This window comes from Pleuronectes platessa, chromosome 16, assembly GCF_947347685.1.
Source record: "Pleuronectes platessa chromosome 16, fPlePla1.1, whole genome shotgun sequence".
Classification (NCBI taxonomy): domain Eukaryota; kingdom Metazoa; phylum Chordata; class Actinopteri; order Pleuronectiformes; family Pleuronectidae; genus Pleuronectes; species Pleuronectes platessa.
Genome location: NC_070641.1, coordinates 22,719,194 through 22,746,666, shown reverse-complemented (window position 1 = coordinate 22,746,666; position 27,473 = coordinate 22,719,194). Strand labels below are relative to the sequence as shown.

Sequence of the window (27,473 nt, the reverse complement as noted above, 5' to 3'; positions counted from 1 at the left end):
GGAAAAATGGTTTTCAATAAATTGATTAATATTATGTAAAGGTTTGTCCTGATGAGCATGATGTGGAATAACCAGTTTGCACTTATTCAAGGAAGTTTCGTATGATGCATTAGAATAAACATTATATTTTCTTTATTGATTCAACTGATTCCAGTTTCCACTATTTTGTTCTGTGTGTTTCAGCAACAATTATCAGAAACTTAATTTATATTTTGGATTATTAATCGACATTTGCCCCTCGCGAGCTCCCGTACCGCCTCATACCGACGCGTCCCGCTTTTTTCCGAACTGCGGAACCGGTTCTGACCAATCGCCGGGCATGTTTGCAAATTGTCGCGCGAGTCCACCAATCAGGAGGGCCGGACGCGACGGAGGCGGAACTTCCGGTTGCTGGTATAAACCAAGTGAGGCCTCGCATGCGGTTCGGATCTCAAGCAGCTGCAGAACAAGCTAACCCCGACAAGGTGAGCGCGTGCAACCGCGATCCGATTTTTTAACATCCACAGAGTTCGAAGAAGTTTTGTTTCGTCGCCTCGAGCTCTGATCTTATTTTCGGTCACATCGCAGCTTCTTCACCCGGAAACATCTTCCTCCATTGTTTGCGTGCGGCTGATACCGGGAGCTAGCTAGCGTTTTGTAGCTTAGCTGCCGCTAGCTTAGGATCCGCTAGCTTAGCAGAGCGGCTGTTCTTCTTCATCCGCACATTCGATCGGTGAATGCGCAGCTTTGTCGTATTCCCATGTGCCGCGTTCCTTACAAATATCCATATTTATTATGTTTCTTCTGTTCTAAGTAATAACCATTTAGCATCAGTAGGTCCGGGAGATGATGCGCACGTTAGCATTGCCACGATAGCATCGGTTACGCAACACAATAGGGATTCAGCTTCGTTCCGAAGCTAACCGGTTATGCTAGGTCCAACCAAGCTTTGTGTGTTTTTACGCTTTACTCACAGAGAACTGACTGTAACTCAGCCTCGTCTCAGTTTGGTTCTCCCGCTAGAATTGTGCTTAATTAGCTTACAGTCATTTATTTGATACGCACAACGCGGATTTTCATCGGTTTATCAATTGATCACGATTTGTTTGTGTAGCCCGTTTACACAAAACACAATTTGTCTCAAGGGACCTAACAAGGTTCGAGCTCCTTTGTTCTTGAACTTCCAACACGAGTAAAACTACCAATAAACTATTTACAGGATGAAAACAACGTTTGAACCTCAGTTACATCTGAGGGATTATTCCTCAGTACAAAGAAAGTGAAACCGAGAACATCAGCAAAACAAGTTTACTACATTGAAAAGAAGAAACCGTGTGCTAGTGATTAAAGTATTTATACATAAGGTGAAGTCTGATAGGAATGAAGGAGGAGCAGTGATGAATGAATCAGAGTTATTGTTAGTACTAGTATGTGAACAATCTAGTTTTGACAAGTTCTATTGTCCATGATCAGTTTACTATCCACCATTTTATTTTAAGTCTTAGATATATGAGCAGACGTGTTAACTTCCATATTTATCCTAATCTGCTTCATGAGATCTTACTCTTTGACTCTTTGCTCAAACCACTGAATCTGAATGTGTTTAAAGTACCTGGTGGAACCCCAGTAGGTATGTTGCTGATGATTAAACAGTGATCGAGTTAAAACCCTGACTTTGTTTCTTTTGTGTTCCAGACAGATAAAATGGCAGAGAACGACGTTGACAACGAGCTGCTCGACTATGAAGAGGATGAGGAGCCACAGGGAGCACCTGAGAGTGCAGCCCCCGCCGGCAAGAAGGAGGTGAAGGGCTCCTACGTCTCCATCCACAGCTCCGGCTTCAGGGACTTCCTGCTCAAGCCAGAGCTGCTGCGTGCCATCATCGACTGTGGGTTTGAGCATCCATCTGAAGGTGAGAGGAACATGGGTTTGAGTCCCCCTGGTTGTCCAGCTGGGACGATGATTTTAGAAGCAGAACTGAAGCGATGACACACAAGTCCCCGACTGAAGTCTTTGCATTAAAGTTTAGTATAAATCATTTAACTGAACTGCTCAGTGGAGATCGTGTCTCACATGGACCTCCTGTTGTCGACTGTCTCGCTCTTGAGGACATTTGAAGACGCAGCTTTATTTGTTATGTAAATGCACATTTGACTCCAGTGTTAAACATCTTGGTGTATGATGAAGCTAACAAAATATATACAAACTACATGTATTTAATAAGGAAATAAGTACGGGATGACTACATATAATTTTCTGTAAATGTTGCCACTGTTGTCTTTGACTGTTTCAGTTGGACAAGAGGATTATTCTCCTTGTTGCTTTGAGCAGTGGCTTGAAATCCATCCTTCTCTGACCATGAGAGGGAACCTTCCTAAATCTGTTCTTCTTTGTTCCATACAGTCCAGCATGAGTGCATCCCACAGGCCATCCTGGGCATGGACATCCTGTGTCAAGCCAAGTCTGGTATGGGAAAGACGGCCGTGTTTGTGCTCGCCACGCTGCAACAGATCGAACCCGTCGACGGACAGGTTAGTTTAAGACATCATCAGGACTGGTCTCATTTGGACTTGATGGTTTCCTTCTAGTCATCTCGGATGGATTGTGTTTATATTGGAAAGCACAGATCAAATGTTAGAGTAGGTGACAAATGTTTGTGCTTTTGAATCTTGTAGTGGCATTTTTAAATGGTACAAGTCTTTGAATCTCAGTGAATTATTTGAAAATTAACTATTTTTAAGGAAAAGGTTTAGACCAGGATGCTGAGTGTTTTGTTTGTGATCCCCAGGTGTCTGTGTTAGTCATGTGCCACACACGAGAGCTGGCCTTCCAGATCAGCAAAGAGTACGAGCGCTTCTCCAAGTACATGCCCACGGTGAAAGCTGCGGTGTTCTTCGGTGGCATGGCCATCAAGAAGGACGAGGACGTCCTGAAGAAGAACTGCCCTCACATCGTCGTCGGAACGCCCGGTCGCATCCTCGCTCTCATCCGCAACAAGACCCTCAACCTGAAGAACGTGAAGCACTTTGTCCTGGATGAGTGTGACAAGATGCTGGAGCAGCTGGGTGTGTTCTTCAGACCTTTTCATCTTGGTTTTACCTGGATGTTCTTTTGAAGTCAATATTAAATCTGACATTCTTTTTGTGTGGCAGACATGAGGCGTGACGTTCAGGACATCTTCAGGATCACACCCCACGAGAAGCAGGTCATGATGTTCAGTGCAACTCTGAGCAAGGAGATCCGACCAGTGTGCCGCAAGTTCATGCAGGATGTAAGTGAACGATGAAGAGTTGAACTGCTCTTGTATCAAAGCGACTGTTCATATTTAATTTCACTTTATTCTAATATGTTTTGACTAATGAATGAACCTCCACCTCCTGTGCAGCCCATGGAAGTCTTTGTGGACGACGAGACCAAACTCACTCTTCATGGCCTGCAACAGTACTACTGCAAGCTGAAGGACAGTGAGAAGAACCGAAAGCTCTTCGACCTCCTCGATGTGTTGGAGTTCAACCAGGTACGAGTGGGATCCTTTCAATCAGCCATAAATCAGACTGGTGTAAAAACGATAGAACTAGAAATACTATATATTATACAACTGTTGAAAACAGCCTAATGTTGTATATTGATCAAAGTTGTGTTCTCTCAGAAGTGGCACATTTTAATACCCTTGCTTGGCCTCTAGGTGGTGATCTTTGTCAAGTCAGTCCAGCGGTGCGTCGCTCTCTCTCAGCTTCTGGTGGAACAGAACTTCCCGGCCATCGCCATCCACAGGGGAATGGCCCAGGAGGAGAGGTGAGACCCCCCCCAGTGCTCTGATCGCACAAGGCTTCACTAGTGAACTGGACACATCTATGTTTCAGTAAAGCCAGAGCAGCTGTTGATGATCCCCTCTCTGACTCTGTCCCCCCCCCCCCCCCCCCTCCTCTCCACTCAGGCTGTCTCGCTATCAGCAATTCAAGGACTTCCAGAGGCGGATCTTGGTGGCCACTAACCTGTTTGGACGAGGGATGGACATCGAGCGAGTCAACATCGTCTTCAACTACGACATGCCCGAGGACTCTGACACCTATTTGCACAGGGTGAGACATCGCTGCACTTGTCTGTCCCACCCTGAGGGACGTTATAGTCTAACGTGTTATCTCTCTACACCAGGTCGCCCGTGCTGGAAGGTTCGGAACCAAAGGCCTGGCTGTCACCTTCGTGTCTGACGAGACCGACGCCAAGATTCTGAACGACGTGCAGGACCGCTTCGAGGTCAACGTGGCCGAGCTGCCGGAGGAGATCGACATCTCCTCTTACAGTAAGTCCACTTCCAAATGTCTGCTGCTTGATGACTTGATTGTAGTTGAACTTTTAAGGGATTTGATTTGTGGATTAAGTGAGTTCAAAGCCCCCACAGATAATCAGCTGGTCCAATCAAACTTTAACGAGTCATTTGGCAGTTGGTGCTGCCATGGAACAGTTGCTCTCATCAGATCCAATCCCCCGACATAATAAACATGTCGGTATGCTCAGCTGTCTCTCTGTCTCACGTGTTCACTCTGTGTCTCTCCTCTGTCCCTCTGCAGTCGAGCAGTCCAGATGAGTCCTCCAGCCCGGCGCCAAGTCTTCTCTCCATGGATCCTGATGTTTATTTGGAATTCGTCGTTCTTCACTGTTGATTTGAACGTTTTGTGCGTTCCCTTGTTCACCAAACATTTTGTTTTTACTGTCAGTTTTGGGGAGGGGGGGGGGTTTAATGGTCGATTTTTAATTTGTCTTTTATTGTTTGTTTTATGCTCTATGAAATTAAAACTTTTTATAAAATGCCATTTTTACTATTGTGGTCTCTTGCGAGGCTATTCTTGACTCTACCACATTTTCATTGATCTTAGTCTGGAGCAGTTCAAGAAGTTCGAAGGAACATAAAAGCAATTTCAGCCCCCCCCTCTAATGTAAAAGACTAGACTGTATAAAGTCGTTTCCTTTTTCTCCCCATTGAGACACAAAATGAGATTTAGACAAGAGCCCAGTAGTCCTGTGGGTAACAAGACGACACATTTATGGCTCATATGGCAGCTCGCTCTCTGACTTTCCAATTAAATGCCTCCGACTAAGTTATCATGTAGAGCGATGGTGGTGAATTTGCAAAACTTTAACTCAACTGTCATTAGCGCACTGTATAATCAAGTAATTGCTGTTTATGTATCGGTCGGTATCTTGTTTTTAGGTATTAAACACTTAACACAACTACAACCACACAATGTCATGTATTCTTAAATAAGCAAAAATCAAGCAGCTTGATAATCGGCGCTCGATGGTTAAAATGAGAGAACTTTATTGATCTCACTTGTAGGAATTTCACTTTTTCCTCGTTGGCAACATGGTGTCCAATGTTAGGGATTGGGGGGGGGGGGTGAATTACACATTAGCTTTGTGTGGCAAATCAAACACTGGACTTCCTGTTCATGTTTGTTATATTTAATACCTCTAATCTAGTGACTATACCATCAGCCTCATCTGAAGTCAGTGTTTGGCTGAGTGGCTAAATTCAAACTGATGCACATAACTTCAAAGTCAACACCAGGTCCAGAAAGAAAATGTCTTTATTCAAAAAGGAACAACTTGTTGAAATGTGTGTAAAACATTCCGAGGAGAACCAGTGAGGAACATGATGAAATGTGATTTGTCTCCGTAGGTCAGTATTTTAATATATAATCTTACAAAGCACGACCTTATCATTACAGCTGGTATGAATGTTCACCAGCAGACGTACAATCATGCTCTTTCAAATTGGCACTTGATGCTCGTGTAGGATCTGAACTACACATGAACTATTTGAAGAATGGGTCCTTATACAGCAGAAAACTACAAATACTGAAACGATGCATCTGTACATATTTAGCTGCTCTACAGTGTCCTTTGATCTAGACAAACGGAACCAGAACCACAGCATCTACAAAGAAATGACAAACATCTTTTTAATGGAACACGTGTGTAAGAATTGCAGGCAGCAGTCTGAACTATGAAAAGGCTGTTCTATCCAAGAGATGGTAGAAAACTCGAATGTCTTCCAGTTGCACAGAAAACATCAAAGCCACTTTCTTATGGCACAACGGGAAAAAGTCTTAGAAGTAATACAATGATACTTTGAGTGAAATCACCACTTTACAAAAAATGAATGCTGTAAAATCAAAAGATCTCATTCGCTTGAAGTGGGCCTACATCATGAGGGGGGGGGAGTCTGGGCCGTTGTAAGGTGCTTGAACCTTCACCCAACGAGCAGTTCAGGAAGATGGTTGGGTTCTTCAGTCATTATACAAAGTCTCAGACACGAGAGACTGATTCAGAGTCTGTCTCCTTCCTCGTCCTGAGAAACCGGTTCTTATTAACGTCTGGGAGCTCGGCCCCCTGTCCTCCGAGGCCTCAGCTCCTCTCTGTCCTCTGTCCTCCGAGGCCTCAGCTCCTCTCGGTCCTCTGTCCTCCGAGGCCTCAGCTCCTCTGTCCTCCGAGGCCTCAGCTCCTCTCGGTCCTCTGTCCTCCGAGGCCTCAGCTCCTCTGTCCTCCGAGGCCTCAGCTCCTCTCGGTCCTCTGTCCTCCGAGGCCTCAGCTCCTCTCGGTCCTCTGTCCTCCGAGGCCTCAGCTCCTCTCGGTCACTAGACGCCACTTAAAGCACGAAGACGCAAGCGTTACTGTTGTGCTTCAGCCGTGTTGCTGGATTAGAGGCCCGGTCGGGCACCAGAGCGTCTCCACCCGCTCGTCACTAATTACACGTTAACTCAGAACATGCAGTTCTTCTCTTTTTATTTTTACAGCAGACCAGAGAGCGGCTGCTTCTCTCTCACTGCCCGTCGGAGGCAGGATTGTAATTTGCACAGAATTAAGCGGTTCGACATCTCGACGCCAGAATCCCCGGCTCGTTCTTCTCGTGCTCGTTAAATGTCTCGGTGTCTCGTGAAGGAAAGGCAGGGGGACGAGCTCAGCTGTGTAAATAACCTTTGACATATTCCGCTCTAATGCGGACGGAGCCGTTACTCGTCGGGCTCCACTCTGTCTTTCTGCCTCGATGTACCACATCTTCTCCTGAAGCCTTCGTCAGCCATCACCAGATTCGTCTGTTTGTCTGCTGCGACCCCTGATGCGCCCTCAGGGGTCAAGTCCTCGTCTCCCCGTGTCACGGCTGACAGCTCTCAGCTGTTCTGTTCCTCTCAGATCCCAAACATAGCAGCGCCGCCCCCCCCTCGGTGGCAGGCCACTGTGTCATCAACAATAAATACAAACATATATTTGGCTCCAAAGCGCCGTCGATCCCTGTTGATCAGAATCTGAGACGTGCTCCAGTCGATGATCAGGGTGGTGCGTGTTCAGCTCCATCGTCCCCAACAAAAGTCTCAGAGTTCAGAGGACAGTTGGTGCAACGTGGCAGCAACATGGCGGCCGGTTGCCTCCATGTTTCCCCAAAGGTTTTGTCAGTGTGATGGATTGTGTTCAGGCCAGAAACTACTTCTCATCTACACTAAAGCAGGAGCCAGTCACTTCTCGTTTCCCCCAGTCCTCCTCAAATCATCTACCAGACGCCTGCACCTTTCTCACATCTACTCAGAGACACTAAGGACATCTATTCTAACCTACGGGGGAGTCAAAGTCTTTTTTTGTTGTTGTGAGGGAATGTAGGTTGGGGGTGGGGGGGGGGGGGTAGGGGGGTGGGTACCACTAGTCGATGAACTTGTGTGTGTCTCCGTAGAGCCATCGCTGTGGCGGCATGGCGGCCTCGTTGAGATGGTTGCACTCGTCGCTGCACTTGCAGGACTGGATGAACATGACGGAGCGGTTGAAGCGCTCGCCGTCGGGGCAGGTGAAGGCCACGCTGGCGGTGCGCGTGCGGCGCGGCGAGCAGCAGCGGCCGTCCCGGCACACGCCGCAGTAGTTGGGCCGGTACAGACGAGTGGTCCTGCAGCCAGCGTAGGACAGGCGGTGGGGCTCCGGGGCCTTGTGGGTACGAGAGCACTTTCTTCCTTTCTATAGAGGGACAACGAAGAAAGATGGACATTAGACATTTCCCTCAAGAACACAAACATCAGCCTCCTGGTGGAACTCGTGTCAGATTTGTCAGAACGCTGCCTTGCCTTAAAAGTTTGCTTGTGCGTGGAATCAGACCTGCACACACCACAACATGAGATAACCCACTACTCCAACTCCGAGACTTCAATCAAAGTTAAAAAGGCAGTTAAGTGCAGAGGCAGCAATAAACAAACTAAAGGTCATGGCAGCAGATGAGTGCCGGAGAGAGGAGCATGCCAACAATAGCTGGGGACTGACACTGATGCACATTAACACCCACAGCTGCTCGGGGGGAAACAGGTGCATAACAACCCTCCAGCCTCATGAGTGTCTCTGGAGGTGTTGTGTTCGAAATGTGAAGCAGCAACAGAGTGGGCGCGCCGAGGGCTCCTCACATCGCACAGCACGGGGCCACCGAGTGCAGCTGGCAGCCGCAGGGTCCGCGTGGGAGAGCGCCAAACCCCCGCAGGCCAACCCCGGGAGAGCTGGTCCTCCATCGCTAAAAGGTTCCAGCATATATGCCGATGTAGGACTACCATTTGTCATGTTGTCTGTACAGGTGAGCGGCTAGAAAGCTTGGAAAACAACGTGACAATGACAAACTGGTATGCATTGGGGAAACCGGGAGGCTACATGAGGGGAAACCTGGTCCCAATCAGCTCTGCTCACACAGCAACAGAACCCTGAATAGACGGGATCAACCAGAAAAAGGCTCCGGCCACAGAGAGATTCAGGGCCGGGGGGGAACACACATGCCATGATATTAATACCAATCTGACCCGTTGAGAGAAATCCTTTCCTGATTCCATTTAGCATGTCGGCTGGACGACATAGCTGAGGGCCATTAGAGGAAACGTTGTAATCCATCCCCATCTCAAAAAGCTCTGAACACATTCCTCACCTTGACGGGGATGGACATGGAGCTGCAGGGCCGGACGTTGCACAGGCGCGTCTCCTTGATCAGCTTACAGCGGGCATTGTCATTGGTAACGCGAGAGGAGACGCCCATCCCACAGCTCCGGGAGCACTGGGACCAGGAAGTCGTCTGAACCACACACTGGTCGCCCATCTGCCTCCACGCTGGGGAGAAGAGGTGAGAAGAGAGGAGACGTGAGACAACAACCACCTGACGCCGTGAAACCTGAGGGCGCGGAGAACGAGCGGCGACATCGGCAGAGGTGAAGCGGGATGGAGGGATGGAGGGATGGAGGGAAAGGGCCGCTGGGAGAGAGAGGGGAGAAGCAGAGACGCAAAGCACACAGGCCTCATTCAGTGAACAGGCAACACTGACGCATAGAGAGGGTGATTACAGAGAGGGTGACAGAGGTATGTGCTGTGTGAGGGCAGTGTGAGGGAGAGGGTGTACCTCTGGTGTGCAAGGAGCCAGTGGAAAACAAGCCTCACATAAATGCTGACACACACACACACACACACACATGCACTGATGCAGAGGGCAAGGCTCACAGTGAGGCTGTTTGTGCGTCAGAGGGCTAAAATGGTTAAAACATAAACATGATGCTTTACTGCGTGGAGGAAACAGACGGCGCTCTGAGGCGACATGGCGGCACCCTCTCTTACCCGCCAGGTGCTTGTTTCCACGTGGCTTGTCCCACTTGCGCCCCAGCTCCACCAGCTCGTTGCCCATGGTGTCCTTCTCCTTCTTGGGCTTGTAGGGGTACAGCTTCCGGTGCGGTTTGGGGTACGGCTTGGGGAAGGGGTATGCCGGGTAGGGCATGAAGGGGTACGGCGGGTACACCGGAGGTTTGGGTCGTCTGTGCGCTGGGGGCACGACGGGGGTTCCCTTGTGGCAGTCGATGCTGAGGCAGCACTGGCCTGGCACCTTGACCAGCTGGGGGGCCGGACAGGAAGGGGACGCCAGGGGCACGTGGCTCGGGCACAGGGGCACGCAGCCCACCGCTCCGTCGATGCAGGTGCACTGGTGTTTGCAGCCGGCGCTGAAATTCTCGCCGTTTTGATAAATCCGCCCGTTGTACTCGCAGGAGCGGCCCTCGGCCTTTGCTGGTGAAATGAGAAAGACACACGAGACGGTCAGAATACTTCACAGCACAGAAAGAAAACTCTGAAGTCGATGAAAAGGTGGAACGAAGGAGAAGCAGCTCATATAGAAATACATCTTTGATATGAATAGAAGAGCGACCCAGAGACACACTATCTCAGGATTTATGAAGCGACCTCTATTCTTAGACCAGCAGAATTTTGACTTGTTTACAATGTCCTTCCCCTTTCGCTCCCTCAGTGGAACTCCCCATACAACACCCCGGATACCCCCCCTCTATATAGAACCCCCCCCCCAAATAAACACACATATAAAAATACCACTGTGTGTGTATGTTTGTGTGTTTCGCGGGGCTGTTTGTGTACACATTGGACTACTTATATAAATCCCGGAGTTGGCCAGGTTTCAGTCGCAGCTCATGAAGGTGCTCTGTTTTCGAAACGTGGCACAGGCTTCAAACCTCAGGCTCCTATCAAAGAGAGACTCCAGCCGCTTGGCTCGGAAGCCAGACCCCCCCCCCCACCCCACCCTGAAGTCACACATTCCCTCACTCAACCCCGAGCTAAAGCCCCAAACTCTGGGCCCGGTCTAAACCCAGAAAGACTCATTTGACTCCTCCCTGCTGGGACTCGGCCTCCCCGCCACCTCAGCTGTGTACGCACCCCTGCAGATGCCGTGGGTGCGGCCTACATCATTGCCGTAGTTGCACTCCAGACCCTTGTGGTGGTCGCAGGGCCGTCCTTCGTGGCAATCCTGGTTGAGCTGGGCGGCGCACACCTTGCAGCAGCCGCAGCCGTCCGGGACCGAGCTGACCCCGGGGGGACAGGATGGGGGCCCCGCCGGACACTCGCAAAGCACCGGGCAGCCTGCGCTCACCTGCAGGGGGGGACACACGGAACAGCCATGTTGAAAAACAACTTTCATATTCCTGTGAGGGGAAGTCACACTGGAACCGAGCAGGACAATAGTTTGACTCATGTTACACAGATCATAGAAATTCCTCAGAGTGTGTGTGTGGCTGGAACATCAGCTGAATACCAGGCACTGTCCCCGGCCCCACAGGGATATCTGTGACCCTCTGTCGCCTTCCGCTCGGCATTCGCCGGATGAGCAGGGATGAAAGGAATCTTCTCTGACCCAAAATCTCCCCCCCCATCTTTTGTTTCTCAGCCTCTCTGTCTCAACACACACACACAGACACACACACCAGGGCCTTTCCACAGCTCCCATCACAAGGAGCTGATCACCCTGACTGTCCACAGTCCGATCCCCCAGAGGGATCCGTCCCTTCCTGACGGCGTCCCTCTCCACCGGCCATGCCCCCCCGCTGGTACCACTGACAGTTGGCGGCTGTGGGTGTGTATGAAGGTTGGACGTGACATCACACAACGCAGTGACAATAACTTTCCATTTTTAGCCTCGTATTTGGGGTGTAACCTGGTACTTGAAACATCCCCATCTAAAAGTCCCATAATATTCCTGTTGATGTTTATAGACTGTGAGTCCATACTGAACTTCAAGTTATTTACTCTTATTTGATTTCTCTGTTTTAACCGATGTAAAGAGTCTAGAGCAAAATAACTAAGATGTATAACTAATATCATTAATACTTTTCAGAAGGAGGTGTCGCACTTTTGTTTTACGACATTTGATGATTATAGATATTCAACAACCAACCTGTTTATAAAATGGTGGAGGACAACTCCACCAACTTGAATATTAAAATACATGAATCATCCACATGTCTAATAACACATAATAATAATATTCCAACAAGTTATGATGCTTTACAATAGTATAACACAGTGGCCATGTCTCTGCATTAAGGGCAGAAATCTTCACCCTAGTAACTCATTATCATGTACTTATGATTTAAAATAACAAAAACATAACATAAAAAAAATGAAAAAGAATAAAAACACTTAACACGACTACACAAATACACACACACATATAAAAACATTTCAACAAAGTAAAAAAGTGCTTCACAAGTAACAACATAAAATGGAAATAATAAAAACATGCTTTACAGTATGTACCACACACTCTCTCTCACACACACACATACACACTCTCACACAGATTCACACACACACTACTTATCATACACTTATTATAGTAAGATTTCCTCAGAGCGTTACTTTGACAGACTGAGATTAGTGTGAAATGTGACCAGACGACAGAAGCTGGAATCCGCAGCAGCTCCAGCTCCGGTCCGGACACGTGAGTCTTTATTCCTCAGTGTTTACGTGCAGCAGCAGAAACTCGAACTCACCAGTCCCAGTGTGACCAGTTGCAGGACAGCAAATAGCAGCAGTGTCCCCATGCTGGCAGCCCAGTCACATAGGAAGAGAGAAAGCGTGAGCAGCTCTTTTAAAATCACCAGGAAAAATTAAAAAAAAAAAGATAAATCCTGCGGCAGCTCGGAGACAAACGTCCTCTCAGATTAAATCCTGCGGCGCGTCACTCGTCCTCCATCATTCTAAACTCTCTCGATCAAACTTTCCTCCTTTTTATACCAGCCCTGTTCCTTTTAGCCCGGCCCCGCCCCCTCCAGAACAAATCTAACCAATCAGGAGGCAGGCGGGCGACCTAGGTGTCTCGGGGGGGCGTGGTCGCAGGCGGGGCGGGGCCTGGAGCTCCACTGACAGCTGCGGGGCGGCGGGAGGGAGGGGGCGTGGCCAGGCATGAATGCAGTCATTCATAAAAATTCAGAATTACTACATTCCACAGAGAACCCGGGTGTTTATTTATTTATGTTCGGAGGGGAAAATAATATTTTTGATGCTTTAAAGTTCTTTTCACACGCACACGTCTGTCCGGCCGCTGCTTTGTGAAAAGTAAAGTCAATATACTCAGCTGCTGCTGCGCGCTACATTAATACTGCAGGAGGCCAACTGCGACTTTACACAAATACTCCAGGACAAGAGCGGGACACACGAAGTACAAGTACACGCCGGCCTCAACGACACGAGGGAGTGATCGCCATGTTGGAAATGATTATGATAATCTCCTCCTTCCATATCCTGTCTGTAACCCCCACATTCCTTCTGCTGCTCAGAGGTTCCCACCACACACACACACACACACACACACACACACACACACACAAACACACACACACACACACACAAACGCCATGTAAACACACAATAATTCATTTTTTGGGTTCAAGGTTTTCATTGAAGAGTCCAGAGCGGTGGTGAGAACCATCCAATAATCTTCCTGCATCCCCACAGGAAACTGACCTTCTCAGTATCTGAGCTGGAGGCTAACACACACACACACAGAGAGACACACACACACACACACACACACACACACACACACACACACACACACACACACAGAGAGAGACACACACACACACACACACACACTTACACACTCACACACACACACAGAGACACACGCAAGTAATACCTGGATCACACACATAGGACAGGGTTTCTGATACACGTTCATTCTCGGTTAAATACAGATTTCACACCAGTTTTCTAAAAGGTTCATCAGGGACACACACGCAAAGACGGTGTGGTGGATAAATTGTTGTTTTCTCAAGTAGTTCAACAAAAACATATGATTAAACCGAGCTACGCCTGCAGTCATTTGTACCAACGAGGAAGATAGCATCCCCACCCCTCCTCTTCATCCTCTATAAATCATCTCCTGCACTTAACCAAACGACCTGTATTTAGAGTTGTGTGTTCAGAGGCTGCGCAGAAAAACACACACTCACGTACAGAAGGGAGGATAAACTCACATCCTTTACTTAGAGCTGAGGCCGGACTGAACTTCGGATGCAGGTGTTACAGCAACAGAGACAAATAAATAGTGAGAGGATAAGATAAACACTTGGGAATAGAAACAAACGGCCCGTCTTTTAAATTAAAGCAGCTTTCAGCCGCTGGTTTTTATCGGTTAAACAATATTTTGCATTATATAAACTTATTGTGTTCTAGTTACGCAATTATTAAGTAGAACGGAAGGAATACAAAAATGTTAGAATAGTTCAAATTAATGAATTTGACCTCTGAACCTTTTTCATTCAAATTAAGTGTGTTCACATTAATGGAGCTTTTAGACGAAAAATAATATTATGATTGTTGTATTAAAGTAATTGTGTAATTCTAACTATTAAACTATTGTGGGACTTACTCAGTAATTTCTGAATATGAAGCCATATGCAAATTGTTACTTTGATTCTTTTAAAGTGGAGCCAGTGTATCCTTTTAAAGGAATAAAGTAGAATCAGCTGGAAATACTCAAGACTAGAAATGTTTTTATATATGAATAACTGTACTTACATGAACTTACACATGTATACGCCCCCATTGCAAGTACACTCACATTTACATAAGCAGCACACCCCATATACACCACATACACACTAACCCTAACCCATAATATGTCGTATAACACACGGACACACACAGAGAGAGCCACACAGAATTATGTATTTACCAAACCTCCATCCTCTTCCCACACAATCCATCTCTCTCTGTCCGGGACGGAGGTGATGTAACAGGTCTGTGTAAACAGGGGAAATGAATGTGTGTGTTTGTGTGTGTGTGAAATGTTTTTGTTGTTTTCATATTTTAAGTTCCATTGACTCATCAAAGAATGTGTCCTTTCCACTTTGGTCCCAGTGGCTTCCATCCCAGACATAATAAACAAACATGTGTGCGTTCTTTTTCCAACACACCAGAGAGGAGGCATTCATCCGCCGCTCTGGATCCTGGACACCGACTCTGGGAGCTTCCCCCCCCGAGCGCTGACCTTCACATTCTGGAGCTGACGGCGGACGTCAACTCGTAACGGTTAAAGTGACACGGGTCTGCTTCAGGAGGTCACTGGAAAACCCCCCCCGTCACTCCTGTTAAACATCGGAGGGAGACGAGGGGGGGGGGGGACAGATCAAACCTTTGAAAACCAGTCCGTGAACGAGAGGGACAGACTGGTGCACGGAGCCAGAGTCAGGAGAAGGTACTGGGAGAACAGGATGGAGGTGTGAGGGCAGCGGAACAAGAGTGTCTCTCTTTTCAGAGCTTTGTGTGTCTGTGAGAGGAAGAGTGTGTTCATACAGGGGTGCAGTGCACGTGCAGAGGGAGACAGGTGTGGAGTGTTTGTTCAGGAAAAGCCTCTGCCACACCTGCCAGGACAACTCCCACACAAATACACACAAACACACACACACACACACACACGAGCTCTGCAGGAAACAACACCTCTGTGACATTTCTGCAAATCTGTAGATTCCTGCCGAGGAGACAAATCTCCAACAGGTCAAATCTTCAAAGCTTCCTCAGGTCTCATAAAAACTCTCAGATCGGAAGGAGCAGGTGTCTTTGTTACGTCAACACTTTGTGACGGGATTAGAACCATTAGGAGGTCACAGAAGGGGGGGGGGGGGGGGGGGGGGCGATGGGATAATTGTTCCTCTGGTTGAGAGGACAGAAGTCTGACTTTCCAGAGAGATCCAGAGAGAGTCTCTTTTTAATATTTCCCCACATCCTGAATTCATACTCAAGATTTCCTTTGTGATAAATATCCACAGCTTTCACTTCTGCAGATTTATTAATGTTCCTACAACAAAACATTAAAAGTTCCATTCAGACGTTAAGTTTAAACTCTTGGTACATGATTTAAAGGTTAGATTTATCAACTCACACATTGAGGTGATATTATTGTGACGTGCTGTGGGGAGGAGGTTCTTTCAGTTTTTGGCTTTCAAAAACATAATTATAATGACATCATTAGAGTTTATGGTTGTGTGTCAATTCAGAGGATACACACTTTGGAGGATAGATCCATGATGTGTTTTTTTAATCATCTTTTCATTCTCTCGAGGATCAAGATGAAGCTTCACTGATATGTTGTTGAATTATAAGTTTTACTCTCGTCTCTGCTTCGGCCTTAACAAGCGATTTCTCTCTGAAAATGGCTGTTTTTCTTTTAAACACAGGCTCTACTGCACAAAGTGGAAATGTAGATGTTTATAACTCTGTTCTCTGTGTGTGTGTGTGTGTGTGTGTGTGTGTGTGCACAGCCTGTTCCAAAACAGAAGAAAGGGGGGAAAGAAAAACAAGCAGAGAGAGAGAGAGAGAGGTTAGGAAAGCGCCATTAAGAAAGGATGAGACCAGGGGGGCGAGGAATTTTAGTCCTTAAGTTATTTTTAAACCATGAACAGGAACTCTACTGTTGACTCCTCAAACACTGAAACATAGATCGGCATAAGAGGAAGAGGAGAGCTGGGTGGAGGGGATGGGGAGGGTACGTGCACACACACACACACACACACACACACACACACACATGCATCCCTGAAAACACACAGTATTGTCAACATCTGCTTTATTACATGTTGTCAGATTCACGCTTCACAGGACGTGCATCTCACAGTCGAATAACTTTGTGTTTCAAGACGCTCACATCATCAAAGCCTCGAGGAAAAATGCTTCTTTTATTACAACAATCCTGTTTTTCCCATATGTTTTTATATAAATGTATATATGTCTGTACATATATAGCATTTGGTCTGACTGACTATAATCAAGACATAGTGTACATATGAGGAACAGTCAATTACAGGCCGAGTGTAGGAGTCATGATGACAGAGCAGCAGAACACACAGAGAATCCACTTCTACACAAACCAAATTATAGACAAGGTCATTATGAATCAAGTTATCAGCCACTAATATTTTTGTGCTTGGGAAATATTGTTGTCATCAACTTTTGTTACTGTAAATATGTTACACACACTTGTGTTATTTCACAATCAGGTCTCAGTGACTCTGACTGTGACGATCTTAAATCTCAGTTGTGCCACCTCCGCTGTTATCAGCAAATAAAGACATCTGGGTTTAGGAAGAGAGGAACAAAACGGGGCAGAGAACCCACACCCTGCCATTCATGCTGGCTTTGTCAGGGCCTGTTATGAAACCTCAGCTTCCTCAATGCTTTTGTTTTCCCAAACAGCTGCCAGGAAAAGAAGCGAGGAGCGGGAACACCGCAGGAGGTGAAGAGCGGTCAGGTGCAGCGGTCCCAGCCGTCCTGAGAGGGGAGTCGGGGAAACTCTCGGTACAGTGTCCCCTGCGTCACACAGTATCGCTTCCTCTTGACCTTTGACCCCCTCCCCCCCCGGCTCCCTCGGTGACAGGAGGGGTCGACGTTAGCACGCACTCCCGATGGGGTCAAGACAAACTGGGTCACCTGTACCTGTTTGTCAGTGAATATGCATCTTGCTAATGGCGCCCACCAACCAACCAAGGCAAGGTCACGCCCTCCCTTCTAGATCCCCCCCCCCCCCCGCTCCCTCCCTCCTTGCGTCCTCGCCCTCCCTTCACCTCCGAGGTGTCACAGAGAGCAGCCTTGTTCCAGGCCTCTCCTCCTTTCCACCGGGACCCCTCAAAAATCCCAGATATCCCGGCAATTTCCGGTGCAATGTTTATTTGGCATAAAAGACGGAGGGGAGGGTGGGGCGGGGGGGGGGGCTGACTGCCTTGAAAAAAGAGCCTCACTCACAAACAGTTTGAGGGTAAACATGTGGGGGGGCGAGGCGAGCGGTAAGAAGCACTGAGGCCCGTGTGTTCAAGTCCCGACACACAGATCCCACCTCAGCAGGGACACAGAGTGCAGCTCTGTTCAGGCCCCAACGGCCTCCGTCTAATAAACCACCACCCAAACCCTCCCCTCTACCCCCCACTGTCTGTCCTCGGGACAGCGCCCCCACCTGGAGAGACGAGGGCACGGCAAGAAAATAACAGATATGAAGAAGTGAACCCAAAGAGCCTGAAATAAAGATCTCAATCAACACATGGTTATTTCATGCGCCGCTGAAAAAGGGGATTGGACACAACATCACAACAATATTTATATTTTACCTGATGTGCTAGAACCATATACATTTCTCTCTTCATGAAATAACATTTTTCATTTTTGATGTGGATCTGGATCAGGGAGCAGATCTATATTTAGTTTTTTGCATATTTTCTACATATTTCTTGAAACTTCAGGCATGTTTAAGGGACAGCTATTTATGATTTTGTATGGATCCAAATAACAATATGGATCTGAATAATTTACTTTTGACTATTGGGCCTTGGTTGAGGTGTGACTTCTACAAGACCATTTCATTTGTCCAAATTTGTTCATTTGAAATATTCTAGAGTTTGATTCTTTGTAAAATTGGATAGTAAAATAATATTTATATTTCATCTGTTTCATCACCTATAAATATCAATTTAGTCAACTCATGTTTAGCTATTCTGCTACTTTTCACACTTGAAGATATATTTATATTAGATATCTGAAGGAAAATAAAATAAATAACTACTAAAACTAACTTCTTGATGATCTCCTCACTTTCAGTCTTCATTTTAATGAAATTACAGATGTGTATTTACGTATTGAACAATAAAGATACATGAAAATAATATATTAGTTGAACTTCACAGATTTCCAAACATATCTGTTATTAAATTGTTTAAATAATCGTTTGAGAGCCACCGAGAAAATAATCTAATTCTGAACCATGGTCAGTACCAAACCAGAGCCACGAGACCCGAGGAGGTTCAGTGGTCGCTCTTCATTGGCTGCGTCTCACTTCCTCCGCGATGTGATTGGCCGCAGTGGCGGTACAGGTAGGGAGAGGACGGGGGCTTCTGGGAAGGTGCAGGGGGAGGGTGGGGGGGAGTTTTCTGGAAGCAGGAGGGCCACATGAAGGAGGGAGTCGGGCTGACGGATGGGAGGCAGGAAGTGGGGGCGTCTGTCTGTCCTGTGACTCGCTGCTGGGTCAGTCCGTCTGAGGCCTGTCACTCCACTGCACCCGGACCACAGCTGGTGGTTTGAGTCCTTCTCTCTATCATCTGTAAGGTCCAGACTCTGAAGCCGTTCAGTGAGCCTGGCGTCTGTCTCAGTGAGCGAGGCCGCTGCACGTGTCCCTGCACAGTCCACCTTCACCCTGTAGCTCCTCTTCCTCCTCTTCTGATGCTGCTTCTCTTTGATCGCAGGGTCCTGTGATGTCTGAAGTGGAGTCACCGATCTGCCCTGCCGGCCCACGCTCCTCCCACTGACTCCTGCAGGTGGCCAGATGTGAGAGAACAGCTGTCTGTCCTGCTTCCCAGACCATGTACCTGACCTATCAGCTCTCCTCTGTGGATCATCCAAAGCGGGGCTGGAGTGAAGATCCTCTGACCCCAGTGGACACAGAGTTGCTGGGGCACGGTTGCTTGTCAGTATGTCTGTAAAAGTGTGAACCTCTGAAGCTGCAGAGTTGTGTGTGTTTGCAGGCAACACGGCCGTGGATCTGCAGAACAGAGAGCGCAGTCGTCTGTGGGGGGGGACACCGAGCCCAGGGGGTCCCATTCTGGGAAACAGAGGAGGAGGGCGAAGAGGGGAAGAGGGGGTTGAATCTGCAGATTTCCTCTGAAGGTTTTTATCCATATTAATATCTGGAAATGTACTTCACGCGTCCCTCAGATGTCCTCAGAGTATCTGTCTCATTCCACTGATCAAAAGTGCATACAAATTGAAGTCTTCTTTAAAGTTTTACTTCCTTAAAACCTCAGAAAACATAAAAGTGTCCTCATGGAAGTAGTGCCTCATCAGCCGAGCAACACAGAGGGAGTCAGACTCTTCATCTTTACAAGAAGATGCTTGTGGTCTTCATGGCAAATTACAAAAGCATCAAATGACTTGAAGACTCATCCTCCTCCATTAATGTCAGGTCCTCTGCTTCGGTTCCTCTGTTCCTCTCTGTCCGATGCTCAGTCTGTTTGAGTCGGACTTTTTTCACTCAGCCTTGGACGACACACATCCCTGTTTGGAGCAACGCACCCACCTTCTCTCTTTCATCGCGCTGCCCTACGGGACATGAAAGACTCCGTCCCTCCACCACACAACTCCACCTCCATGGACCATGAGCAGAGGGGTTGTTTATTTACGTAAGAAAACAGGAGCTGCACATAAGTTATTGCTGATTTATTTTTCATACACACAATAACACATGAAGGCTTCACCGAATGTTTATTATCTAAAAATTATATCGTCCAGCGCAGTTCCTAATTTAAAAGAATTGATTGACTGGTTGACTCAATTAGATTTGGGTATTTGAAGGTCAAAGGTGAAGGTCACGATGACTTCATGTTCTTGTGAATGGACTCCAACAGGCACACGCACAATAACAGAGTTCAACATTTCATTTACCTTCATCGATTCTTGCTGGACATGATTACTTTTGTAAAGTCTTGCAAAAACAAATCCCCTTAAATTTTCTTTGTGTTATAATTTAGCCGAAATTTAAGACCCCTCAGTTATTAATTGGATTTATTTATTTTACTATAAGTAAAAGTTTGTGTTTTCAGTATTTTCAGTAAAACAAAATAACACTTGGACCGACATGTAGTTCCGGACCTGGCCAGGGGTGGCGCTGCTCACTGAACTCCAGAGGATCAACAGCCTCTCGGTCTCTTCTTTATTAAATCTACGGCTCCAGACCGGAAGTGATCGTTTGTTCCGCGAGGTGAAGATCAGCAGTAGAAGAAAAACGTAAACATTAAGGTAAAATCACGCGTTATTTTCTCCGGTGTGCGTGAGAGTGCGTGAGTGCGGGGCTCAGGGAGCGTGTTCGTCAAACTGTGCGGTGTGTGTGCGTGAGTGTGCGGGTCACAGCGGGAGAAGGAGGCGGGGTGAGGTCAAAGTCACACGTAACAGAGGGTAATGGAGGAACCAGGCTGCCGGTAGAGAGACAGGTGGACACCGGGGGAGGAGGGGCAGAGAGTCCGGTAGAGAGGCAGGGGGACACCGGGGGAAGAGGGGCAGAGAGTCCGGTAGTGAGGCAGGGGCCACCGGGGGAAGATGGGTAGAGAGTCCGGTAGAGAGGCAGGGGACACCGGGGGGAGAGGGACAGAGAGTCCGGTAGAGAGGCAGAGGGACACCGGGGGGAGGTGGGGCAGATAGTCCGGTAGAGAGGCAGGGGGACACCGGGGGAGGTGGGGCAGAGAGTCCGGTAGAGAGGCAGGGGACACCGGGGGAAGAGGGTCAGAGAGTCCGGTAGAGATGCGGGACACACCGGGGGAAGAGGGGCAGAGAGTCCGGTAGAGAGGCAGGGGACACCGGGGGAAGAGGGGCAGAGACTGGGAGGTAGAGAGACTATTTTTTTTAAGTTTACCTCAAACTGTGCAAGACACACAAACGCATGGAATCACGTACACACAGAAGAATCCATGACAGTAATATAAAAGCCTATGTTAAATAAAGTAGGAATATAAGAGCAGTAAACGTACTTAAACAAATAGGAAATGATCTAATAATATAAGATAAGGTTGTTATTATGAAAGTTCAGTGAATGAGACATTTTATTTCCCACATGAACAATGAGCTAACGATCACACTCTGTCCTCTCATGTCTTTTCACAGATGGCTCACAGGCTCCTGCTACGTCGAATTTGGACGCTGTCTTCCAAAGAGATCCGCTGCCTCCCGTCCTCCACTGCCTCCGTCGCCTCCTCCTCTTTCTCCACCTCCCTGCAGTCCAACACAGCCCGGGTGTTCCTCCTCTCTCCGTCACGCACTGCCCCTCGCTCCCTTCCTCACACCTTCAGCCGGGCGGTCTCCTTCAACGTCCAGGACCACGACGACTTCACCGAGAGGGTCATCAACAGCGAGCTGCCCGTCCTCGTCGACTTCCACGCACAGTGAGACATTTAGTCTTTCAGTCTGAGAGTAGGATGTATTGATTTCACGTTCAGATTTTATTATATTTTCACTCTGTGTGGTCTTAAAAACTCTTAAATTTAACTTTAACCTGCAGAAACCCTGATTCATGTAATCTCTCTCAAACTCCCTGGGGTGACTTGAATCTCATGGCTACACATGTTTGTGTCTCGCTGTTTAAAAATACACATGCATGTACGTACATGTGAGAACCACCGTGAGGGATTCCCCTGACAAGTTGTGCAAGGTTACACAACAGCTCCAGTTACAGTCACTGGTTGTACTGGGTCCTGTAGAGGGGTCGTCACCTCACTGGGTGTCTGGATTATCTATTGCAAATTCTATTCCTGGTGCTTTCTGACGATAGGAATGAACCTCAGTGTGTTTCATCTGGATCTAGTCAGTTTTTTTTTTTTTTATATATGTTTTGTAGCAGTCAAACTCCATTATGTTGTGTTGTGACTGTTGTGTTTGTGTGTTGTTCATCAGGTGGTGTGGTCCCTGTAAGATCCTCGGGCCGAGGCTGGAGAAGGCTATAGCGAACCAGAAGGGCCGCGTGGCCATGGCCAAAGTTGACATAGACGATCACACAGACCTCGCTATTGAATATGGGGTGAGAGTTTTTTTTATTGTGTTAGCTTCCAAACTTTGAGGTTTGTAGTTTGTGTAGAGAACAAATTGTTAGTTGCTGTAAATTAAATTTAGCTAAAAAGACACCAGATGTCAGAAGTGGACGATTTAAAATGGTTGTAGTTGCGTAACTTAATGTTGTTGTTCATATGTCACATGACTTCCTGTGTCCTCCAGGTGTCTGCTGTCCCGACAGTCATCGCCATTCGTGGAGGAGACGTGGTCGGCCAATTCGTCGGGATCAAAGACGACGATGAGCTGGAGTCGTTTGTCAGCAAAGTCATTGGACAGTGAAGCATGTGTCCCCGCCCCCCTCCCCCCACTCACCAACATACTTCTTCTTTCTTTTGTACAACTCCAACATGGCCCGGCAGCCCTTCGCCGCCGCCATCTTGAACCTGTTTAGCAGGCACCAACAACAATTACAGCCGTGCCACCATCCCAGCTGGCAAACTCTCAAACCCTCACACCCAGACCTCAACACTCTGCCTCCGCTGCTCCGCTCCCGTCTCGCTCTTGCTTCTCTTGTCTAGCGCTGGGTGTGGGCCTCCATTAGCCCTTTAGTTCACGCTGTGCTCCATTTTGGAGGCAGCTCCATTTCTCTTGAATAATGTGACGGCTCCTCGGCTCCTTTCCATAACCCCGGAGCCGCCGAGCTGGTGTGTAACAGTTTCATGTAAACGTTTGTAGAATGGAACCTACAACCCTGTTACGCACTTATTCTGTTTTACATGAGGGACGAGCAATTTATAGTTTTATTAAAACCAGACGATACTGAATGGGAATCGTGACAGTGTTACCTGTAGTTCCTGCTTTTCTCCAGGAGAGGGTGGCATTTCTTTTAACATTGCAGAGCCACACATGGTCATTTTACACCATTATGCCTAATACTGTGAGAGGAAGGTGTGTTTGTGTGTGTGTGTGTTTGTGTGTGTGTGTGTGTGTGTGTGTACGTTCGTCTTTAGGTCCCGACTGTGAAGCTTAAGTCGAGCAGGTATTGCAAATTCTGACTTTTATTTAGTTTATTATTGAAATGAACTCTATGTACAGAAAACATGTGATAAAAGTCGGTAATAAAGAAAACAAAAGATGTTCTGTATTCAACTTGTGTTTTTTCCTGTGTTTGAAAAAAAGAAGATGGTGGTTTTACTCTGATCACCTCCACCGAGGATTTGATGTTTCACCGTTTGTCAGAAAGTTTACTAAAAACTACTGAACCGGTTTTCTTGAAACGAGCTGGAAGGTTTGAGTTTGTTCCAACAATAACAAATTAACTTTTGGAGCAGATTCAATTAAAGGGGCACAGACAGGAATGTGAAATGTAATGTTTCATCACATTGTTGTGGATTCGTATAGAAATAACTTTCTATACGGCTTTGGCGGAGGTCCGTGCTCTCACTGATATTGTAGTTAGTTTATGTTTTTTTGTTTTCAGACAATAACCTATGTGCTGAATGCTACTATTTGTGCTTAGAATCCATAATTTTTTTTTTTTTGTAGCGTAACCATAAGTTAAGCTTTGGTTGTAGTTGTGGTTAAATTCTCAGACTATAACTCAAACCCTGGAAGTTTCGTGAAACATCTGAGGTTGGAGATGAAATGTTTTAAATCAAAAGAGGGCGGTGGTCCACTTTAGTTTGCAGCGATGGAAATGAAGTTTATTGTGAGAAGCTGATTCAAATCTGTTGTATTTCATCTGCTGGTTGTTTGTCAATCATCTGCTGAACTGTGACCCTCGCCAAGGTAAACACACAAACCTGGCTTCCTGCTTTTTAATCATAGGAATGTCAAATGTTGTAATGTTTTGACCCTGTCTGTTTGTTTGTAAGCAAGATTACACAAAAACTTCAGAGTGTGTTTGGTGGAAGGATGTGCTCTGTGTGTGTTTATTGAATTCAAGGGGCCTTGGCAGAGGAATGTGCTCCTCTGACAATCTAGTTCTATTCAGGTTTCTGTTTTAGTCATTCAAACATAATTTTATATTCATCCAGCAACTTTTTCTATCTCTGCCTCTTCAGTGGATTCGCCTTTTTGTTTTCTCTTTTAATTTAATTGTGTCCCACGTGTTCGTTTGCTGCACTTACAATAAATATGTAGTAAACTTATAATAATAATAGAGCCAGATTTGAAGAGCCTGGAGTAAACGAGGTGAAACGGGGCTGAAGGAGACAGCAGCCAACCTGCAGTCAGACAGTTATTACATCATCATTCCCTCCTATCTCAAAAATCATTAATCCTTCCCATCCTGGTGCATGAAGTCATCCACAGCTGAGAGGATCAGGCACCGACCTGCAGACTAAGAGATCAACAGTCGACAAGTTCACTGGGTCCTGGCTCCGAGTCGCCAGGGGACAGGATCCTCAGCAGCAGCCAGAAGCACAGACCCAGCGGTATTTGTTTTTTTGCAAAAGAGGGAATTCCACTGGCATTACATAGGCAGGTGATGAGAGAGGGAGGTGATCCAGATGTACAGACATGGCTGTTGTGAGCCGGATGAAAGACATTCCTTTTAACGTGTGTGGGTCTGAACCACAGCACCTTGGTAAATGATCTCCCATTATAACCAGCGTCGACCTTCTTCTTCTTGTCAGCTTGTGGGCTTTCCAGTAATCACTGACTGGTCTGCAGGCCTCAGGGCTCATGACTCAATCTGCCCCCCCCCCCCCCCCCCCCCCCCCCAGGACACACATATCTGTCTCATCCTCATTGTCTGACCTCAGACACACAAGCGAGGTGAGTGTGGAGATGACGACGAGCTCCAAAGGTTCAAGAGCAGCAGTAACTCTACACCTTTTTGTGTAAAAAACAATAGACCACACCTCCACCCTGGCTCCCGCTGTCTCTCTCTCTTACTCAACCTCTCTTATGACCATATAAGGCAAAAAAAAAGACAGGGGAAGCCAGTGGCTGCTGCTGCTGCTGCTGAGCAAACCGCCTGAGAGACGCTGAGGGGCAGAGTTGCAGAATTTTTCTTGGTGCCTCCGTCCTATGGTGCTCTCAGCGCCTGAAACTGTGAATGTTTGCTGAGAGTTTGTTTGAGAATTAAAGTGCCTGATGACACAGAGGCCAAATGCTCCGGCTGCGAGGTCGAGACATGGCCGTGGAAGTGTCTGTGTGTGTGTGTGTGGGGGAGACACTCTGCAACAACAGATCTGCCGCAGCCTGAGAGAAATCTGTGTTTATAGTAAACACGTAACTGTATTTGTATTAGAAACACACGCTGCCCTCCAACTCGTTCGGCCTCGGCTCTGCTCCAGACTGAAGACATCCTGAGACAGACAAAACAACCTCTGCTGCTCAGTAGCCCTCCATCTTTCTCCCATGCATCACAACAGCACGTATGGCTCACGATGACGTGTGGGCGTGCATGGGCCAGGTTGTGAGAGCAGTTCAGATGATGAAGGAGGAAAGAGACGTGTTAACAAAAGAGGGGAAGCTTTGCGTAGTTTCCCTTGACTTCACATTCCTCAGTGCTGTGAGTCAACATGTGTGTTATCGCTGCTTTCAGGGAGCTGATTCCTGTGGAGCTGAAGAGGAGGATGGAGGCGAGAGAAGACAGAAGACAGGGCTGAACTCTTATTGTTGCATCAACTTAGAAGCTGAAGTCGATCCTGATTATTCTTTGTGGTTCTCGGCTGTTCGGGACACACACACACACACACACACACACGCCAGCATTCTCATGTCAACAGAATAAGTGGTTTGAGCAGGAGGGCGTTGCACATGCTGGGGAAGGATGTGGAACAAAACACAAGTTGTTGGAATGAGCGGCGACATGTGTTCCCGGGGATCCCATTAAAAACATGTGTGTGTTGGATTGTGTCTCAGTGCAAGTCAGGTAAGAGGTTACAGCTGGAAGGTCTCAGATCTGAGCCTCTGTATATTTATACACATTTCCATGTTCATGGATGAGGGCACGCACACACACACAGACACACACACACACAGACAAACACACACAGTCATATTCTCACAGAGACACTGGAGCATGAACGTCCACACACATGAATTCACACAAGTAATTACACGGCGGGAGCGGTCAGTGAGTTAACATGGCACCCTTTTAATGTGCTGACACTGAATGGGTCCTTTTTCCCCCGACTGGATGATATAATGGCTTTGCACACCCTGAATTACAGACACACCCTGCTGCTATTACAACCGACTGAAGGAGAGAGAGAGAGAGTAGGTCACAGTGAAAAGGAGGGCGTGAGGTGGAGAGAGGAAGGGAGGGAGGGAGGGAGGGAGGGAGGGAGGGAGGTCAGAAGTGTCCATATTTGGTCATTTTTCCCAGCGTTTATGCCTTTTTAAGCCCCGTTCTGTGTCTACATGTGTGAACTTTCTCTCAGTTTAACCTTAAATCCACAATTGTTTACTTTTTATTTATTTGTTCTATGCACACAGTCTCCCTCTGTCCCCCCCCCCCCTTTCTCCTCCGCTCGGCCCTCTCTCTCTCTCCTCTCTCGGCATCTGGTCCTGCTCAAGTAACGGGCCACGCCGTGATCTTTGACCCCTGAGCTGAAATTTCAGATATTTCCCATCCGTCCCGAACCCAGAGAGTGTGTGTGAGATTTATAGATTCCTCCAGACGGCCAGGTCGAAGCGTCAAATGTTTTTTGCCTTACATGCACACATGTTATGCCCGGCTGCTCAACCTACAGGAGCTCACATTCCTTTCACAATGACACACAACGTGCACGTAAATCACACGTGTCACAGAAAATGTGATTTTCCTGCGTTTATGAATGGACGCCTGCCACGACTGAGGCGCCATTATACTGCCGGCGTTGTTTTGTGCGGTGTGAGGAATGTGTAGTGGACGTCACCGGCGGAGGCCAGGTTCTCCACAGGTCGTGTTACAGGTTCCTCTGTTTCGTGTTCTGGCCTCTTGTCTGGAATCAGCCTCCAGGTGAAGAGAGGAAGATGGAGCAGAGAGAGGTCACTTCCTTCCTCTAAAGCCTTTACACCCACAGACACATCTGTTCATGAACAACATCAATCCTGTGACGTGTTATTTTGACCTAATTTCGAAGTACTTTTAGCTATTTCAACTGTTTATGTTCTATTTAACTTTCACTATAACCAAT

At 47.3% G+C, this 27,473-nt stretch overlaps 3 protein-coding genes across 3 annotated transcripts; 2 read left to right on the top strand and 1 right to left on the bottom strand.

The window, feature by feature from the left end:
• The first annotated feature begins 367 nt into the window (after positions 1-367).
• On the top strand, positions 368-5,217 carry ddx39ab (DEAD (Asp-Glu-Ala-Asp) box polypeptide 39Ab). Its single transcript, XM_053443013.1, has 10 exons — positions 368-464; positions 1,675-1,891; positions 2,383-2,510; positions 2,768-3,044; positions 3,132-3,250; positions 3,365-3,496; positions 3,665-3,774; positions 3,917-4,061; positions 4,135-4,282; positions 4,551-5,217. Exons 1-10 carry the CDS (start codon positions 417-419, stop codon positions 4,565-4,567), a joined length of 1,341 nt encoding a protein of 446 aa, XP_053298988.1. The 5' UTR covers positions 368-416; the 3' UTR covers positions 4,568-5,217.
• Positions 5,218-7,674: 2,457 nt separating this feature from the next.
• On the bottom strand, positions 7,675-12,541 carry si:ch211-106h11.3 (CCN family member 1). Its single transcript, XM_053443532.1, has 5 exons — positions 12,315-12,541; positions 10,702-10,915; positions 9,601-10,041; positions 8,924-9,102; positions 7,675-7,980 (listed from the first exon to the last, which is right to left on the bottom strand). The coding sequence occupies exons 1-5, from the start codon at positions 12,363-12,365 to the stop codon at positions 7,675-7,677; spliced, it is 1,191 nt and encodes a 396-aa protein (XP_053299507.1). The 5' UTR covers positions 12,366-12,541.
• A 7,957-nt stretch (positions 12,542-20,498) lies between these two features.
• Positions 20,499-23,485, top strand: LOC128458653 (thioredoxin, mitochondrial). The gene is made up of 4 exons (XM_053443564.1): positions 20,499-20,601; positions 21,460-21,737; positions 22,246-22,369; positions 22,564-23,485. The coding sequence occupies exons 2-4, from the start codon at positions 21,460-21,462 to the stop codon at positions 22,678-22,680; spliced, it is 519 nt and encodes a 172-aa protein (XP_053299539.1). The 5' UTR covers positions 20,499-20,601; the 3' UTR covers positions 22,681-23,485.
• Positions 23,486-27,473: the final 3,988 nt, after the last annotated feature.